Source organism: Mastigoproctus giganteus, chromosome 8 (genome assembly GCF_048544385.1).
Source record: "Mastigoproctus giganteus isolate SK-2022 chromosome 8, ASM4854438v1, whole genome shotgun sequence".
Classification (NCBI taxonomy): domain Eukaryota; kingdom Metazoa; phylum Arthropoda; class Arachnida; order Uropygi; family Thelyphonidae; genus Mastigoproctus; species Mastigoproctus giganteus.
In genome coordinates this window covers 32595792-32615529 of record NC_143582.1, presented here as the reverse complement: position 1 = coordinate 32615529, position 19738 = coordinate 32595792, and the positions used below count along the sequence as shown (strand labels likewise).

The 19738-nt window shown below is 35.9% G+C and overlaps 2 protein-coding genes across 3 annotated transcripts in view; one reads left to right on the top strand and one right to left on the bottom strand.

The window, feature by feature from the left end:
- LOC150081426 (mitogen-activated protein kinase kinase kinase 4-like) overlaps positions 1 to 19738 on the top strand; it is a 350096-nt gene that overhangs the window by 161581 nt on the left and 168777 nt on the right. The gene's annotated exons all lie outside the window — the stretch shown is intronic.
- Positions 2205 to 19738, bottom strand: part of LOC150081427 (microfibril-associated glycoprotein 4-like) — a 90604-nt gene continuing 73070 nt past the window's right edge. The window contains exons 6-7 of one of the 2 annotated variants that reach the window (XM_090379289.1): positions 15869 to 16036; positions 2205 to 2534 (exon numbers count right to left, since the gene is read on the bottom strand). In XM_090379289.1, the coding sequence (XP_090235415.1) occupies positions 2245 to 2534; positions 15869 to 16036 (458 nt within the window). In that variant the 3' untranslated portion in view covers positions 2205 to 2244. The remainder of the gene's footprint in view (positions 2535 to 15868; positions 16037 to 19738) is intronic. The other variant, XM_090379288.1, reaches the window with a different exon arrangement.

The window sequence follows — 19738 nt, the reverse complement described above, 5'->3', positions numbered from 1 at the left end:
TGAATATTTTCATTAGATTCTTTTAATTGCGTTAATTTGATTTGTAATTGTTTTAAATTGATTTTGAATTGTGTTAAATTGATTATTTAATTATTTATATTTTACTTTAATGTACTGGTAAGTTGTCGATTTTATCGTTTTTTCCGTTTTAATTTCTGGAGGGTATCATACGGAAGTGTTCTACGTACTATATTGAGGTATACTCCTCTTATCATTTTACTAATAAAACTATGATGGCAGTGTCCTAGTGAAAAAGGTGTTGTACCTGTATTCAAGAATGGCATGCAAAATAAATGCTAGGAAATCATGATACGGAGTGCCATCTCTTAAAATAAACCATTCACTCACCAGTTTTTTGTTCAAGGTAATCTCACAAGTGAACATTATGTTGAGACCTGACCTTTTGCCATTTCTCCAACAGTTACATAATCCTTTATTTAGTGCTTGGTCCTTTATCAATAATGTGAGTTACTTCCCTCAGCTGTTTCTCTCTCTCCCCTGATTTTTTTTTTCCACTGGGTGCATCTGAGGCATGACAGAATGTCAATTTAAAGCCATGTCTCAGCCAATCCAAGCCTTAACAGTTTTAAGGGGGCAGTTAGCCCAGACGAGGAGAGATATTCATAGGAGGGTAAAGGCAAGAAATTATTAAATATCTTTTATTCAGGTATTTTGATCATTTCTTGCATTATACCCTTCCAATTTGCATATCAAAGCTCAAGGTAGAACAATTTTTTAAAAGTTGTATTTTGTTTGCTTATTTTTGTTTTTAATGTGTGTGAGTAAATAAAAATGCACTCTGGCTCCACAGGAAGTTAGTCAATATCCTATATCAAGAAATTATATATGAGGTGTGGCAGTAAAGATCCTTGACTGGCATGGTTACAGTTGTGCAATGGGTTTTAAAGTAACCAGAAGTGGTATGTTTTAGTTCAAACCTCCTCCAACAGATGGTGGTACAGAGATTGCCCAGTAGGCTGACAGGTTGCAAATAACAACCAGTTTCATTAGTAGCAAAACATTCCATGTCACAATTTTGCAATGGAGCAACGAACAAATATCAAATGTTGCTTTTAACTGGAAAAATTTGCAACAGAAACATATAAAAATGTAAAAACTGTTTATGATGGTGAAACATTAAGTTGTACTAGTGTGTTTGAATGGTACTTGAGTGGTTCAAAGATGACCATGAGGCCAATCGAAATGACCAAAGAAGTGGGCATCCATCAACCTCTCGAAATGAGGAAAGAGTTGCAAAAGTTCAGGTAACTGTGGGAAGAGATCATCGTTTAACCCTCAAAATGATGACTGATGAGTTGGGTATAATAAAGAGATGATTTGTCATATTCTGCACAAGATTTAGGGAAACAGAAGGTCTGTACAAAATTTGTGCGTCACGGATGAGCAAAAGCAACAAAGAGTGTGATCATGCAAACCCTTCAGCCAGACTTGTCAAGACAATCCAAATTTATTCAGCTATATTGTTACTGGAGATAAGTGTTGGGTTTTTCAGTACAACCCAGGGACAAATCATCAGAGAATGCAGTGGACTTCAAAATTATTCATCTTCAAATTTCAGGACATCATCTCTTTGGATGGCGTTGCTGACTCTTTTCAGAAACTTAGGGTGGTGTAATAAGTGCACTCAATAAGGTGGCGATTACTTTGACTAAAAATAAAATCATTTTTGAGTTATTTTTATTGCACCAGTATAAAAACTTTATTGCCATACCTCATATACTAACATCCATACTGATCAACAGAATTCAAATCTTGGACTTAAGAACACATCAGAAGATATCATATCATACCGTGTACCACTTCTGTTAACTTGCACCTTCTTTTAAATAGAATTAGAGTCATTAGTTTAAGTTGAATTTTGCAAAAAGAAATGGCATTGAATATATATATATTTCTGATATTAATTAACTTTTTTGATGCGTTGTGAGATCAGTACTTATGAAATAAGAAATCCATCTATTAATAAACTTTCATCATATTGTAGCAAAGATTGATATACGAAATTTGATTTTGCAAGACTTACAAACTATTTCAACATCATTCAGTATAATTTTTTTATAAGAATAGAAAATAATAAACATATTGCAGTTTTACACCTTTATTTGTCCCAGATCACTTGATTCTCTTTTTTTTTTTTTTTTTATTTCTCAAACCTTGAATATAATTAAATGATAATTATAACTTCAAATATTTTTTTGAAAACTCTTCATACATTTGGAGATCTTACTCTTCTTCACTTTTCTCTTTAACTGGTTCAGTCCTTTGTAATGGGCGTATCATCATTTCAGTTGCCCTGAGTGAGTAGTTAGGACCCTGCCATTCATACCAGTAAATGCCCTTATATTCCTGTTCAGTCACTCCTCCTAAATATTGTCCATTGAGATTACTGGCATCACACTGATTGTACCACCACCCACCAGTGTGGTCCTTTGCACAGCTTCCTCCTGCCCAATGATCATTATCAGCATCTATTGTTGAGAAGGGCATTGAGGCATGATAAGTCATCCCATCTCCTACCAAGAATATTAATATATGATCATTATTACCAAAAATAATAAAATCAGTTTGAAACAGCAGAATTAAGCATACCTCATGGTATTACTGAATGGTATCAGACAATTATATTTAAAAATATGTTTTTTTCGGTTAAACCTATTATGGGGGAACTTTACTACTGGTGATCATTGTCACAGCATAACAGGGATGTGTACCAGTGCATGAATACACAAGCTCAATACTATATGATTAGTTTCTGTTTACTCACTATGTTTGCAAAACATTATTTCATCAGCCAGTGATAGGATGAATCCATGTAATTGGGGAGAGGATGAAAACTATGATAATGTGCCCAGTGACAGTCTGTCACTGAGCATATTATCATAATTTTTGCACAGAAAGTGAAATAAACTAGGGTAACAATCAACCTAAGCATTAGTTCAGGTTACTATAGATTACATGACAATTAATATGATTATACTTAAATCAGAACATATTTTATTGTGTTGCCTATATTAGGCCTTTTTTTTTTTTTTTTTTTTCAAAAAATATCACAAATTGTAATTAATTTGTAGCATTTTGTTGCTAAACTGGAAATTTTAATTTTAAATTTTTTTCTGTTTCTCATCACTTATGTTTTTATGCTGCATGTTTGTGCTTATTTATTTTTTTCCCACTTGTATTCTTCTCTGTATCCAGCTGGATTTTTATTACTGAAAAGGTTGCTCATGAAAAGCTTGGATGAAAAATTGCAGAGAAAAATACAATCGATGATATATTAGGTCCAAACATAAAAGGACCCTTTATATAGGAGTTCTCCTCTTATTCATCCATCTCTCTTTTTAATTATTCTACACATGCCTATTATGCACCAGCAGTGGTTAAAAAGATGTATGCCATCTGATTGGTCTCTGTTTAAAGCAGCTTGCCAAACACATTGGCCCATTACAAGGCATAAAAGCATAAATCCATGTTGTCTGGTAGTAATGAAGACATTAACATATACTGTTATTTATGCACTGTAACTTATACTGTGGTGTATGTTGTTGGAAGGAAATTGCCTCCCCCATTGTAATGGTAATATGCCATGTTAGAATTGTTCCACAAGATTATTAATTTCAGTTATTTAGCTGCTTATAATCATAGTATATCCAAAGCTAAACAGCAAGGCGCCTCCGTAGCCAGGTGGGAAGGAGCAGCAGTGCGTAGCTCACGCTTCTTGATTAGACCGGGGTTCGAGCCCGTCACCACCAAATATGGAGAATGCGGAAAGGTCAGGGAATGACCACCGCATATCCCGGAGCAATATGGCCTTAGTTGCTAATGCTCCTAAAAACCAAATAACAAACAAACAAACAGCTAAACAGCAAATTTTGAATTATCATTTAGGGATAATAGGTAGGGAGAGGTATGTGGTTGAATATGATCATGGTCAAAAATGTTTGTCACCTGAGATAAGATTTATTATTTAAACATGATAAAAACCTTATTCTTTCATGACATTGCATATTCTATTATTATGTATTATGAAAAGTAGGAGGCCCCTCTCATTTGTTTCTGTGCTCAGCATGGTTTAAACTGCCTAACAAATCTATTATTCTTAATGTTTACAATGGGATGAACTTTGTCTCTGACAGGAGTTGCCTTGAAATAGATTTTAAACTAATATTAAAACTGCATTGCCAAAAGGTTTTTGTTTTCTATTTAAGTGTGTCCCATCCCTGCATTGCTACAGGGATGGGATACACCTAAATAGAAAGGGTTCAAGAATATTTGCTAATGCTATCAAGGCAGTGTTAGGTGGGTCGGAAGACTGCTAGCTTTGGGGGGGGGATACAAGGACTAATAGATTAACAGTAACCACTGGCAGAAGTGAAAGTGATTCTTGCACTGCTTCTATTGGAATGAGCAGCAGCCTGGAAAACAAGGTGCAGGGTATTTCAGAGACTGCTGGGAGTCATTGTGGTACAAGTAAACACATGGGTTGTGTTAGGGTAGCTAAGAATAGGAACAGGTGCATGTATACTTGCGTGTACACCAATGCTAGGAGTTTGGTAAATAAATTTGATGAATTTGAGGTATTGCTCAAAACATCAAAGGCAGATATTGTTGGGATATCAGAGACATGGTGTCACACAGATATAAGAATGCAGAACTGGAATTTGGGGAGTACATTGTGTACAGAAAGGATAGACCGGATAGGAAGGGAGGAGGGGTTATGCTATTAGTTAAGAAATACATAAAATCCAAGGAAGTGAAGCCAGTCGACATCACTGGACAGTGCAGTGTTGAGTCAGTTTGGTGTGACATAAGCATTGTGAGATCAAAATTGAGATTAGGAGTGTGTTCTAGGCCTGATGACTGTGATGAGTATAATAAGAAACTGTAAAGGGAAATATAGAGTGGGCCAGTAAATCAGTCTTATAATGGGGGATTTTAATATCCCAGATATTCACGGGAATTTGTGGGTTGGTCACTCACACACTCGCAAGGCTTTTGTGGATTTATTGGATGATTGTTTTCTACATCAGCATGTTCGGGAGGCAACTTGAAGGGGTAATACTCTTGATCTGATTATCAGTAGTGATTTTTCTTGCATTAAGAATCTGCAGATAAAGGAACCACTAGGTGGCAGTGATCACAGTGTGCTGAAGTGGGATTTACTCAAAGAGGTAACTACCATCAGGGGTAAAGGGAAGGGTTTTTGCTTTCATAAGGGTGACTACGATGGTCTGAGACAATATTTAAATTCAATACAGTGGAACCAACTGATGATGTCACCAGCAACAAATTCAAAATGGGAAGCATTTAAAGAATTTCTCTTGGAAGCTGCTAGGCTTTACAACTAAGAAATATTGTTCAAGGTTTAGGCCTAAATGGATGTCAGATGAACTAATGAGACATATGGCAGAGAAGAAAAATGCATGGGATACATATAAATTAATGGGTGACGTGGAAGCCTATGATAGATATAAGCTGGTCTGTAACCAAGTCACAAAGGAGATTAGGCAGGCAAAGGCAGACTATGAGAAATCCTTGGCAAAGGATGCAAAGAAAAACAGAAAAGAGTTCTTTACCTGTGTAAACTCTAGAAGGAAAGGGATGAATCAGATTGGTCCCCTGGATATTGATGGTTCAACTGTTGGTGATCCTGCTCAAGTGGCTAACAAAGTAAACAAGTATTTTGCATCTACATTCACACATGAGGAGTTATTCAGGAAGGGGAATGCCAGAGATTAAGTAAACTCTGGCAGTGAGCTAGATGATTTTGTAATAACTGAGAGGAAGGTGGAGGAGAAATTGTTGAGGCTAAACATAAAAAAGGCACCTGTGGTGGATGGGATCTATCCAGTTATATTAAAAGAGGCAGCAAAGGAAGTAAGCAAACCCTTAGACATAATTATGAGAGCTTATTTGAACTCAGGGAGGTACCCATAGACTGGAGATGTGCAAATGTGACCCCAATTCACAAAGGAGGATCAAAGGCTGACACAAGTAATTATAGACCTGTGAGTTTAACTTCTGTTCCAGGAAAATTAATGGAAACACTGGTTAAAGAAGCACTGCAGGATCATCTAGACAAGACTTCAGTTATAGCTCAGACAGCATGGTTTTGTTAAGGGGAGGTCTTGCCTGACCAATTTGATGGGATACTATGATGCAGTCACAAAAGAACTGTTTGCAGGGAATAACTTTGATATTATATATTTAGATCTTAGAAAAGCTTTTATTACTTTTGTACATGGAAGACTGCTGCACAAATTGGAGCAGTGTGGCATTGGAGGCAAATTGCTGCTATGGATAAAGGGATGGTTGACGGGGAGAAGACAGAGAGTGGTAATCAATGGACACTGCTCATCGTGGACTAATGTTATTAGTGGAGTCTCTCAGGGTTCAGTGTTGGGTCCATTGTTGTTTTCTGTATTTATAAATGATATTGATGATAGTATATCAAGCTTAATGTCCAAGTTTGCAAATGATACAAAGGTTGGCAGGGTTGTTAAGGACACTACTGACAGTATGCTGCTGCAACTGGATCTGGAAAGGTTGAGCAGATGGGCTAAGAGGTGGCAAATGAAGTTTAACATTGACAAATGTAAAGTACCACATGGGAAACAAAGCAACGTATCAACTCTTTGGTACTGCACTTGTACTTTGGTACTGCACCAAAGTACTGCTGTACTTTGGTACCGCAGAGCAACGTGTCAACTCTTTGGTACTGCACTGACAGTGGTAGAGAATGAAAAGGACCTGGGGGTAATTGTGCAGGCAGACATGAAGTTTTCTGAGCAGTGCAGAGCTGCAAGAGTAGCTCCTGGTGTCTTCTCAATGATATACAGGAATTTTTCTAGCAGGGATAAGGAGGTGATTATTCTCTTGTATAAGGCAATGGTCAGGCCACACCTTGAGTACTTTATACAGGTCTGGAAGCCTCATTTCATGAAGGATGTAGAGCTTCTAGAACAAGTACAGAGAAGGGCAACAAGATTATTGAATGGAACAAAGGGTTGCTCTTACGAAGAAAGGCTTAAGTTTTGAAAATTACATTGGTACCTCGGTATACATCCGCTTTGGAATAAGTCCAACTTGATATACGTCCTGTTTGGAAGTGAAAAATTTTGTTTAGTATACGACCTTTGTTTGGAATACGACTGACGTGTGTCAAAATGAGTCATGACACCACGCACTACCCTTGTTTACCTCTGTCGAGAGACAAAGCCACGACTCAGAGATGCCAGATCTTACCCCTCTCTAAGAGCCGACCAAGGACAGACGCTAGCAAAGTATGTGCGCCCGTCCTCACTTGGCTTTCCGAATAAAACCAACCAAGGACGTATGTGCATACGGTGTGCACTGACATCCTCGATTGACTGAATTTGGTTTTTGGAGAGGGGGATAAGATCTGTCATCTCTGCCACGACTGCCCACGAGTGTCAGTACGACAGTTTCTACCATTCAGTGAACAACCCACGCTATAACTCTTTGTAAATTTTCATGTGATTTTGTGTTTTTTTTGTAAATTCATTAATCATGAGTTCTAAGAAGGTTAATGAGAAGAGCCAAGCAACGAATAGAATGGTTAGGATCACTATGGTGGTGAAAAAAGAGATTTTTGAAAAGTATGAAGGTGACATGCGTATCCGCGACTTGGCTGCTGCATACCGTATGCCGAGAATGACGATATCTACGATTGTGAAAAACAAAGACGTTATTAAATCTGCTAACGTTGCAAAGGGGGTGAAATTGATTACCAAACAAAGATCAGGGACATTAGAGCATGTTGAGAAATTGCTTTTGATCTGGATGACAGAAAAACAGTGTGCTGGCGATAGCGTATCGGAGGCAATGATTTGCGAAAAGGCAAAACTGATGCATGCCGATCTTTTGAAAAACAATGCAGGAACAAGCCAAGAAAGTGAAGTGTTTAAAGCCAGCCATTGCTGGTTTGATAATTTTAAACAGAGGACTGGCATTCACAGTGTTGTGAGGCATGGAGAGGGAGCCAGTGCTGATAAAGATGCCGCCAATGATTTTGTTACAGAGTTTGGGGAATTTGTGGAGGCTGAGGGTTTTGTTCCCCAACAAGTTTTTAATTGTGACGAAACAGGCCTGTTTTGGAAGAAAATGCCTAACAGGACATATATTACACAGGAGAAGGCATTGCCAGGGCACAAGACAGTGAAGGACAGGCTAACTCTCTTGTTCTGTGGCAATGCAAGTGGGGATTGCAAACTGAAGCCTCTACCGATCTACCACTCTGAAAACCCGAGGGCCTTTAAGAAACATAACGTGCAGAAAACTCAGTTACCTGTGATGTGCAGGTCAAACAGCAAGGCTTGGGTAACCAGAGAATATTTCAGCGAGTGGTTTAATGTTAAATTTGGGCCAAGTGTAAAAAGTTATTTAGATGAGAAAAACCTGCCTCTGAAGGCCCTCCAAGCTTGCAGGACTATGTGCTGCCGGAGTTTGACTTCATCACTGTAAAGTTCCTTCCCCCCCTAACACGACTCCTCTCATTCAGCCCATGGACCAGCAGGTCATCAGTAATTTCAAGAAACTCTACACTAAAGCACTATTCCTGAGGTGCTTTGAAGTGACCTCTGACACAGCATTAACCCTGAGAGAGTTTTGGAAAGATTACTTTACTATCATCCATTGCATATCTCTCATTGACAAAGCCTGGCAGGAAGTTTCCTACAGAACAATGAACTCTGCTTGGAGGAATTTGTGGCCAGAAGCAGTGACTGAAAGGGACTTTGAGGCTGTGCCTATAGTAGAGGATATTGTCTCTCTGGGCAGGTCCATTGGTCTGGATGTGAGTGATGGTGATGTGGAGGAGTTAGTGGAGGGGCACAGGGAAGAGCTGACCACTGAGGAGCTGCAGGAACTTGAGAAGGAGAAGCACAAGACTAAGATGGATACACTCTCTTCAGGCTCGGAGGAGGAGATAGAGGAAGCCCCTACTTCATTAATCAAGGAAATCTTTGCCAAATGGATGGATGTCAAAAACTTTGCAGGGAAGTACCACCCCAACAAAGTCCGAACAAGCCATAATAGCATTGTCTGGAATGACCAGACAATGTCACATTTCCAAAACATCCTGAGGAGAAGGCAGAAGCAAAGTTCTTTGGACAGATTTTTAGTAAACATCAAACCTGGCGATCTTCAACCAGGTTCAAGTAGGGAAAAGAGATAGAAAAGAGAAAATTAAAGTATGTTAAATTTTCATTTACTTCATCTAATTGCTTTTGTATTTATTAAGCAGTGTTTAAATTATTTTATACAACCCCATCAATGTATAATATGCCAATAACAATAGGATTTTTTTTCATGGAAACGGATTAATCATTTTCCCTTTATTTCTTATGGGAAAAATTCGTTTGGTATACGTCCTATTTGGTATAAGTCCAAGGATCTGGAATGGATTAAGGATATATACCAAGGTACCACTGTACAGTGTCTGGAGACTAGGCACCGGCGAGGTGATCTGATAGAGGTGTATAAAGCCTTGAATGGTTTGAGCATGCTCAATGCCGATGGGATTCTTCCTCTTGCTCAGAATAATCACCTGAGAGGGCATAAATTCAAATTGAGGAAAGACAGATGTAGGATAGATGTGCGGAAATTTGCCTTTAACCAGTGGGTAGTTGGTTGGTGGAACAGACTTCCATCCCTTGTTGTGGAAGTTGATAGCCTGAATAAATTTAAGGCTCAGCTGGACAGGTATTTTGAATGAACAGAGGGGTGAAATGGAGTGTGTGTGTTTTTTTTTTTTTTTTTTGCTGATGCTGCATAAGCTTGCTTTCTTGCATCATATGCCTCTACTAATGCTAAGGTTAATCGGTGATTTTTTTTTTTTTTTTTATCAAGTAGAGACACTGTTACAACAGCCTATATTGGGACTAAATGATTCCTCATCAGATAGTAGACAGTCTGTGTTGATAAAATGATGCTAATAAAGTAGTTCAACGTGGGATACAATGGTATAGGTTAATCTGGCATGATAAAATTATAAAATTAGCAGGCATGTTGGTGGACTTTTTCTACATCATTATGCTTGTCATAAAGGTATGAAATAATTGAAAATTGTTCACTCTTTTGAAGACAACTTTATTTTCATTCAATTATGAACACAACTGTGAAAAATCCATTTCGTATATTGAAAATGTATATTTTTAATTTTTTAAAATAACCCCGCTCCTCTGATGTGCTTTACACATGCACTTCAGACATGTTATTATAACTTGTTAATTTTTATTTTTTTTAATTAATGCCCACATATGGTCATTATCTTTGCCAGTGAGTGAAACTTGAAATCAAACAAGAATTGGAAAACCCACGTGCTTTAATTGTAATATTTCTTTTATTTTTTTATGGCCAATCTTGGCCATAAAAAAATAAAAGGAATATCACCATTTAATTATTGAAGAAGACTCTTCAATAACGAAATAATTAATGATAAGATCAAAAGTCAAACCAATAATGAAGGAAAATTAAAATTCACATTAACATCACTTTAGTAGAGGTTATATTCAAATTTAAGTCATTTTGGTGGACATTCACCACCAATGTGCCTGACAGTGTTAAGCTAGAACTTCAAAAATTATAAAATATCTAATTCTACTTAGTCTTTACAAAATTTTTAAAAATAGGAGGATCCCTCTCTTGTGTTTGTGTCTAGAAGAATTTAAACTACCTAGTAAATGGAGTAGCCTTAATGCTCATAGTAGACTGAATTTTGCCTCTATAATGAATTGCCTTGGTATTAGATTAATTTTAACATATAGCATTGCAGAAAGGTTAATATGCCATTTACTTAAAAGCTGAGGTGCTGCTGTCATAGGATGTGTCTATTTTGGGACTTATTAGTTCCTCATCAAATAGTAGATGATCTCTGGTGACAACTTCCTGACAGAACAGTGGCAACAAAGTTGTCCAGTATGTGTGTGTGCTGCCATGCAACAGACTACAGAAGCCCAAGAGGTTGAGAGAGGGGAGTCCTACTTTTCATAATTTTGAAAAGAGACCAGATGGCATTATCTATTTGACTTTGAACTGCTGTTATTATAGTTTTATTCCTCATTAAATAACAAAGGGATGAAATATTTGAATTAAAAATTATCCTGAATAATAAAATAAATTTTTCAAGAAAATAACTGTTATAGCACTTTATACACACAATAAATATTTTAATAAATAAGCATTACATTGCTAACCCTATATCAGATTCTTATTCACATGCACGAGTGAGAACAAGGAGTAAAAATTAGCCTTTCTCATACTGCTGACATCATGTCATAAGAGACATCTCTAATCTAGTGTCTCCATCACTTTCATAGCTTTATGATCTCCACCTCCCATGCTCCATTTACTCCTTACTTAATCTTATTACCTTGATATTTCATTAACTTTAAAACAAATGACATTGTGAAAACATTAATATGCCATTTACTTAAAAGCTGAGACAATGCTATATAGCAGTGTCTCTTTTCAGACCTATATCCACTATTAAAAGATTATTATTATACATGGGTGCCCAATTCATATAGTCAATACGATCATAGAAAAATATTCAAGTAACAAACATGGAATATTGATTACAATAAAAAAAGTAGTAGTGATTCTACAGATAAAGACAGTGGTGAAAAAACAAAAAAAATGTGCAAAAAAGTGCAGTCTTGAGGTTAAGTGACAGATAGAATTTGAAAATTGCATAAATGAACACAACAAAAGTGTAGACAATGGGAATACAAAGAATCAGAACTGGCAGAGCACATGCACAAGAGTGCACCTAGACATACACCAATAGGAACTTTACAGTAATAGAAAGAGATTTTGAAAAAATGAGAATAAAAAAAGCTTTTATATCAATAAATGGGCTATTCAATGATAAAATTTAGTGGAGAGTAAATGAAGTGTGGGGGGGGTGATGCTAGGCAATAGGCTAAGAAAACAATGGACACTGGATTAGAGACTCCTCTTACTGATGTCAGCAATTTGAGAAAGGCTAATTTGCATTCCTTGTTCTTACCCATCATGCATGTGAACAAGAACCTGGTTTGTAATGTAATGTAATGCTTGTTTATTAAAATATTTATTGTGGTATATAAATTTAGTGTTGCAAAAGCAGATTGTTTCTAAAATTTCATATTTTAATGGGAGATGGCCTGTCGGTATAGCACATAAAGCATAGATGTAAACATCAATATTGATGTATTTATTTCTGCATCACGGTATCAAATTTTGCAGTTTTTTCACTAATTAACATTAGAAGTTCATCAAAACTCTGTATGGATATTCTATAAATTATAAAAAAAAAAACTTCTCTGTAGACTTCCTGTGTGTTTAAAACAATATAAAACTGGCCCTTTTTTAACCTATTTGAATTTGCTGGATGAAGCAGATGTCTCTTTCTTCTTGCAATCAACTCTATACACAAATGGTCAATACATTCAACTAAAACAACATCCATCTTGAAACTGAGAATAGAAAAAGTGAGTCATTAGTGGTACCCAATGCAACGTTAGAAGCGCCCCGTCTGGCATTAGGAGTGCTATGCGCTGTTTTGGAGGCATTAACAATGCCAGCTGATCCGGTGCTTCAAGTACCCATCTAGTTATATCCCTTACAGAGAAATTTTTATAGCTGTTATTGGCTAATATTTTTCATCACTGTAACTTTCCCATGCCATCTTGTTTTTCCCTGTTAAACTGGTTACCTCATTATTCATCCATCTTGGCATCAAACTCATGCTATATTTTCTTAATGGTATATATGCATCCATTGCTTCTGTGACTTAAGCTTTAAAATTATACTTTTATTATAACATATTCACAACCTGTGTGCTATCATCCCAGTTGATAGAGGCTATGTTACATTTTAAGCTATCATAATTCTTCCTTCCTAAATTTAAAATCCATTCCTTTTTGCTTTTAACAACTGCTGCCTCTCTCCTCATCATCCAACTCAGAACTATGTGATAACTCCCTGCTAATGTTTTTTTTTTTTTTTTTTTTTAAGAGCATTAGCAACTAAGGCTGTTGCTGTTGTTTGCTGTTATTTGGTTTTTAGGAGCATTAGCAACTAAGGCCATATTGCTCCGGGGATATGCGGTGGTCATTCCCTGACCTTTCTGCATCCTCCATATTTGGTGGTGACGGGCTCGAACCCCGGTCTAATCAAGATGCGTGTGCTACGCACTGCTGCTCCTGCCCACCTGGCTATGGAGGTGCCAGCAACTAAGGCCATATTGCTCCGGGAATATGCGGTGGTCATTCCCTGACCTTTCCACATCCTCCATATTTGGTGGTGACTGGCTCGAACTCCGGTCTAATCAAGAAGCGTGTGCTATGCACTGCTGCTCCTTCCCACCTGGCTACTGGTCCCTGTACTATAAGCCCTGTGGATGTCATCTGGTTCGTGAGTGATGATCAGGTCCAGAATATCCTTGGCCCTGGTATTTTCCCTAACATGCTGATACAAATAACAGTCATCTAGATGATTTTTAAAAAAAATTTCCCCATGGTGAGTTTCCTCCCACTTGCTCCAGTCAATCAGGAAAATTGAAATCAACCATAATAAGACACTCACTCTTGCTCGTCTACTCCATTTTCGTGTAGAGACTCTCTCATCATAATCTTGTCAATCTTCTGGTTTGTAGGTTATTCCCACTTTCTTTATACCTTTGCTTCCAACTAACTGATACCACACAGATTCTGTACTTACACGTGTAACGTCTGAATCTGCAAAAGCTCTTGTCACACTGGGGCTGCTTTTTATAAGAAGCATGATCCCCACCTATATTCACTATCCCTTCTGTATTCACTATCTTTCCTAAATACATTGTATATACTAGTGGTTCCCAAACTTTTGTCACTCAAGTCACACTTTTAAGTTAAAAGACGAATATTAACAGCACACCAAAATATTGATTGCCATCAAACTCAATGGAATTTTTCCTTATCTCGTAGCACACTTGAAAAGTGCCGTGGCACATTAATGTGCCAAGGTCGGTTGGGAACCACTGGCATTTACCATAGTGAAACTCGTCATCCCCTATTTCCTAGTGACACCACATTTCCATTAGCCTCATTATGTCAGTGCTGATCATCCTAAATAGGATTTCAAATTCACTCATTTTATTGATGATGGTCCTGACATTACTGTAAACACAATTAAGACTATAGTGTATAGTTTATTACTTTTGAGGTTATTTAGACTTGTTTCCCTACCATTAGCTTTCTGCTCATTCGGAATGACACTACCCTCAGAACATCCTGTTAACATCAGGTGCTATGTCATCAAACAAGAACTCTTGAGATTTGTGCAAACGTTACTTTGATCCATATCATCAAATAAATGCATATCTGTATTCTCCCCATTTCCCCCAACCCCAACTAGCAGTTTCCTTAAGAACTTTTAAGAATCTTCAGTGATATTGGCAAAATCCCTTGCATCACTTTGTTCAAATGTATTGTGTATCTAAGATAGATTTCTTCTACTTACCATTGGGGGGTGGGGCCATGCTAATAAAAATTTCCTTCTGAAAGCCTTGCAGAGTCCCTGAAGTCTTGAGTTATTCGACAAGGCTTTCAGTATATAATCATGTCTGGGTAGAATTTTGACCTAACATGCTATTTTTTCACATGGTCCTATATTTATTATTTTCATTTTTTTTATATTTCTTATTTTTATATTTTATATTTATTTTTGAGCCAATCATCAGTTTATTTGTGCTTAATATCATTAGTCCCCATATCAGTAATAATGCTCTTTAACCCCGCTTAAAATCTAACAGTTTGTTGGTGACATTATTACTTTTGTTACCAGCAAACACACCCCAGTTCTAGTCAACCTATTCTTATTACAAAAAATATTACCTTCCCTAGCGAATGGAGTCTCCTAATAAAATTAAGTCTTCTCGAACTAGAGCAATATGTTCTTGACTGTTCTGCTCTGGTTTTATTTGGATCCAGGGCAAACACTTGTGTCGTCAATGAGTTAAATTCTTCTGCAATGTACTGTTTTATTCTGAAATCAATACTCTCCTTACATTGGGAACAAAAAAAAATAAAAATTCATCAGTTGAGCTATGATTGTCAACTATATTGACCTTTGAACATATGTCACAGGCTATGCAAGGCTATTGCTATCTAATTTATGATATCCTTAGAGAAAGTATTCAATGTGGATTTTGTAACAACTATTATTAGGATTTACAGTAAGTAAATTTTAAATATTATAATAATTAAGCAGATGTCAAAAATTTATGAACTACCAAACTTAAGAATTTAAACTTACAATAAACCTTGAAGGAAGTAACTTACCAGAATTTGCTTTACAAAAAAAGTAAGAATTAAATTTACAAAATATCACGGAAAGTAACCTCAAAAATGTTTTTAATTAAATTTAAAATATTATAAAAATTAATTTTATAATATATTAAAGAAATTAAGCAGAAGAAAAAATTAGTCTACCAAGTTCTTTATTCAAACTGCTAATCCTGTCGATTTTTAATCAGCCCATGTATAGAGCAAGGAGAGAAACATGTCTCTGGAACTGCTAACAGCAACTGAGATAGAGAGATTCCCCCCCCCCACACACACACACACCAATTTTATCCTATTTTTCCCTATTTAAGTTTGCAAACCTTTGCTTTATTCAGCTATGCAAATATTATTTTAGGTATAGTGAAAATAATGATTATTTAGTTTTAAGTATTAGATAAATTATAATTTATCTAATAAAATAAATTAAATAAAATAATAAAATAAAAATAAAAAACATACTACACAGTTCAATAATTATTGAACTGTGTAGTATGTTTTTTTTTTATTTTTTTTATTCATACCTGCATCTCCAATAGGTCTTCCAAGTAGCTTCATCATAAATTTTTCTCGTTCACTTCCTATCACAAAGCCATCATATTTAGTAAAGGCATGACCATCTTCAAAGTCATACAAATCTATCCTGATTTCGTATAGGTCTTGATTTGTAATGAGGTGGATCTTCTCATTACCTAGTAAAATGTTAAATCTTATTACTTATTCTTTTGAATTATTTTTCACTAAACTTTATATAATTCATCAGTATGACATTAGTGGTCATCTGTGAATGTTATCAGCATGGTCATTTATGAATATTACTCAATTTATTTGTCCTAATCAGAAATATTATCACATCAAAAATAAAATGTCATATTCATATAGCAGCATAATTGTTGAAAGGTTTGATGCATATTTTAACTTCCTCCACTAATTTTTAGGCATCGGTATTAAATTCTATTAATCTTTCCCTCACACTGTTAAGGTGACTAATTGTTAGGCTGTGTGTATTTTGATGCAGTCTGTAGATTAGTTCTTTTTTTTATATAATATATATCAGCTTATTTTTCACTCTTTCCCTTCATCTATAGGAATATAAAAGCACACAACAAACCCAACTTTCCCATTTGTTCTATCATCAGTGATAAGTGATATTCGGGGGAAGTTACACCAAATGGCTAGTATCTTTCCTTTCATCTATCCCACTGCCCAACATACTTTTTAAAAAAAACTTCATAGACTTCTTAAAAAGGCTTCAACACTCTTCCTTACAGTGAGAGGACACATTAGTGAACATCATCTCTACATCAAAGCTTGCTGATATGTTCCTGTGTTGTAAGGACTCAATTCCCCCCCCCCCACACACATTAGGTCACTGTGCTGTCAACTAATGAAAGCACCTTGGTCTTGTAGTAGCTTAATCTGGCCAGAAAGGCCTATTCTGAGGAGTTCTGCTTTCAGAAGAAAGGAAGGGCCTTAGCATGGGTAGATTCTATCCCCCCTTTTCAAAAGTCCTTATGACTGATCTGGAGGCTATCCAACCACCCCCAACAAGCCTAAGCTGTAGACCAGATTCATCAGTGATCTATTTCTGATATTGAACCACAGCACGATATAGACCTTTTCCACTCTCATCGTAACAACATCTACCAAGACATTCAAATCTCCCGTTTTTAAATATCCTTATAAATAAGACTCATTTATCTTACACCACGGGGATTTAGAGAGAGCTTACATAAATGGGATTTGAATTTCCCCTCATTGCCATAACTGCCCAATTGAAGGGACTGGGCCTGAGGGAGTCCCTGAAAAAGTTAAATTTTCAGTTGAGTGCACAAACTATACCTTAGAACAATTCAGGACTAGCCATTATTTACTTTACCATCAAAGAGTGAGTAAGGCCATAACAAGGTCTATTAAGCAATACAATGCTGAGACATTTGGGGCAACTTTGGTGGAGTGATGTAGTTTTCCACAGTATTTGTGAAAATCATACTCCCAACTTGTGCAGTCCCAAGATATTACATATAGAACACTCCTACAAAATAAAAGATTTTAAAGAAACATAACGTCTGTATATTGTATAGTGGCTATTGCATCATTTAGCCATTCTACTTCTAATACTTTTTTTGAAGTCAGTGTATTCTTGATTATCCTATCTAATGGAGAAGATGTGTAGATAATCTGAAATATATTTTATTTTGTTCTTACAAATATCATAAATTATTCTAACTTATGACTTTTATTATACATATGTACATATTATTAAATTATTGTTATATTGCTTTGTTTTTAAGAATCCTTAACCTTATATATTGAAAACTTGGTTCAAATTAATCACTTTGTAGCTGTTTTGTAGCCACTGTTTTCTTTGTTGACATTTAAAACTTTTTTAATTTTCAGCGTATTGATTATCTTTGCTATCTTGCTTACTTTGTCAGAACCCAAGCCATCGTCATCTACACTTCAGTGAAGTTTCCTCCATGATCAAATAAGTGTTACTGGTTTTACCAGCCCACACCCAAGGCACACCATGTATAACATCTAATACTGTCATTTTTTTTTTCCAGAATGCTATCAGGTTGCTATTTCATCAACAAGAGTTCTGAGAGGCCTAATAGCATTGTTTTATTGATGAAATTGCACCTTGATTCATGGTGAATTAGAGATATAACATCAGGGACAAAAATTTATCGCCATGAGACCATTGTCTAATTACAGTATGCTCTCATTGGGATATGGAAGAGCATTGCCTAATAGCAACAAACCTTCTTCTTTTTTTTTTTTTTTTTTTACGGTTCATTATCTTTCAAAAAAGATAATTTCTGGAACCAAGCTTCAAAAATCTCTCTATTCATGCCCCTTTCTGCTTATAATAATACATAGAATGCTTTTTTTCACTTTTCTTCCCTTAAATCATGTTGTTTCTTTCTTCGACAAACACCACAGTTTCATTTTATGTTTTCCAAATTATGTCTTGGAGTGATTTTTCTTTTGCAGGATTAAATGTTCTTGTATGCAAGCCTTTCCAGTATAAACATATTTTATTAGGCTGCAAATTTTCCTCCTACACATTTCTGAAAGTTTGCGCAAAATGAATCAGCTGCTCACTGTGCCCAGTAAGTTCATGAGTTCCATGTTATTGCTCAAACATGGTCAGCTACACAGTCAAGGCAGGGAACTTGCCTTCCAGTCCCAATTCTTCTTGAAATAACTTATGTTTACATGTATTAATCCCAAGACAGCTTTTCCTGCCACTTGTTTCCAGTTGAACCACTCAAGTAGGTGGAATCCAACTCTTCATAAAGTGACTTTTTCATACTTCTTTTAAAAGTATGAGCATCACAGTTTCTGCAGATTTCTCCAGCTTACAGTACTTAATTTCAATTTGCAGCCACTCTCAGAAAATAACCTCCCATAAGTCTAAGGATTGTCTGTATTTATAAGTACATCATTTTATGATCCTATATTAGTAAAATAATAAGAGGAGTTTACCTCAATATAGTACGTAGACACTTCCGTATGATACTCTCCATAAATTAAAATGAAAAAATCGAAAACTTACATTAGAGTAAAAAATAAATAATTAAAAACCAATTTAACACATTCAAATCAATTTAACACAATTAAAAATCAATTTAATGCAATTAAAAATTAAAGAACTAGCGAAAATATTCAAAACGATTTTCCTTCCTGAAGCTGACAACACTTTTCAACCGTATGTCGTGATCACAGGAATGAAAATTACCGAATAGAGTTGAACCTGAAACTTAAATAGTGATTATTTGTCTTCATGCATGTGCGTAAAGGCCCACGCATTGGAGATCAAATATGGCTGCCAAACATTAACAGAATTCTCGTGTAATTTAATTTCTACAGTTTCTGCAATTAATAGTCGTATAATTACATTGAACATTAAGTATTTTGGCCTCGTTAAATAAAAAAGTATGTTTTTCGTTAATGGAAAGAAAAGCTAATTCTGACACTGCTGAACGAGAAGCACGAACTGAGGCTTCATGCTGATTTACACGAATATTCAGAGAAAATTGTGTCGAACCTTGGTAAGGCAAGTTGCAATCACCACAAGAAATGTTGTATACCAGATCATTAATTTATGTTGCAAACGCGAAAAGAACCGAGTGATTGTTCAGTATAGTGTGTAATTTCCGTATTGGAATGGCCACAATTTTAAATTCGGTATCTTTAAAGAATCTATTAAGCTGTTTGTGCCACTGTTCAACATATGGGACAGAAATAAAGTATTTTTTGATATTACTGTTGTTGGTTGGTGTAGTATTTTGTATCCTATCCTTAGCCTCTACCCTAATTCGGTTTATTGTGGCAAGGGGATAACCAATGTTTAAGAACCTGCTAGTTAATATTTGTATTTCTGAGCC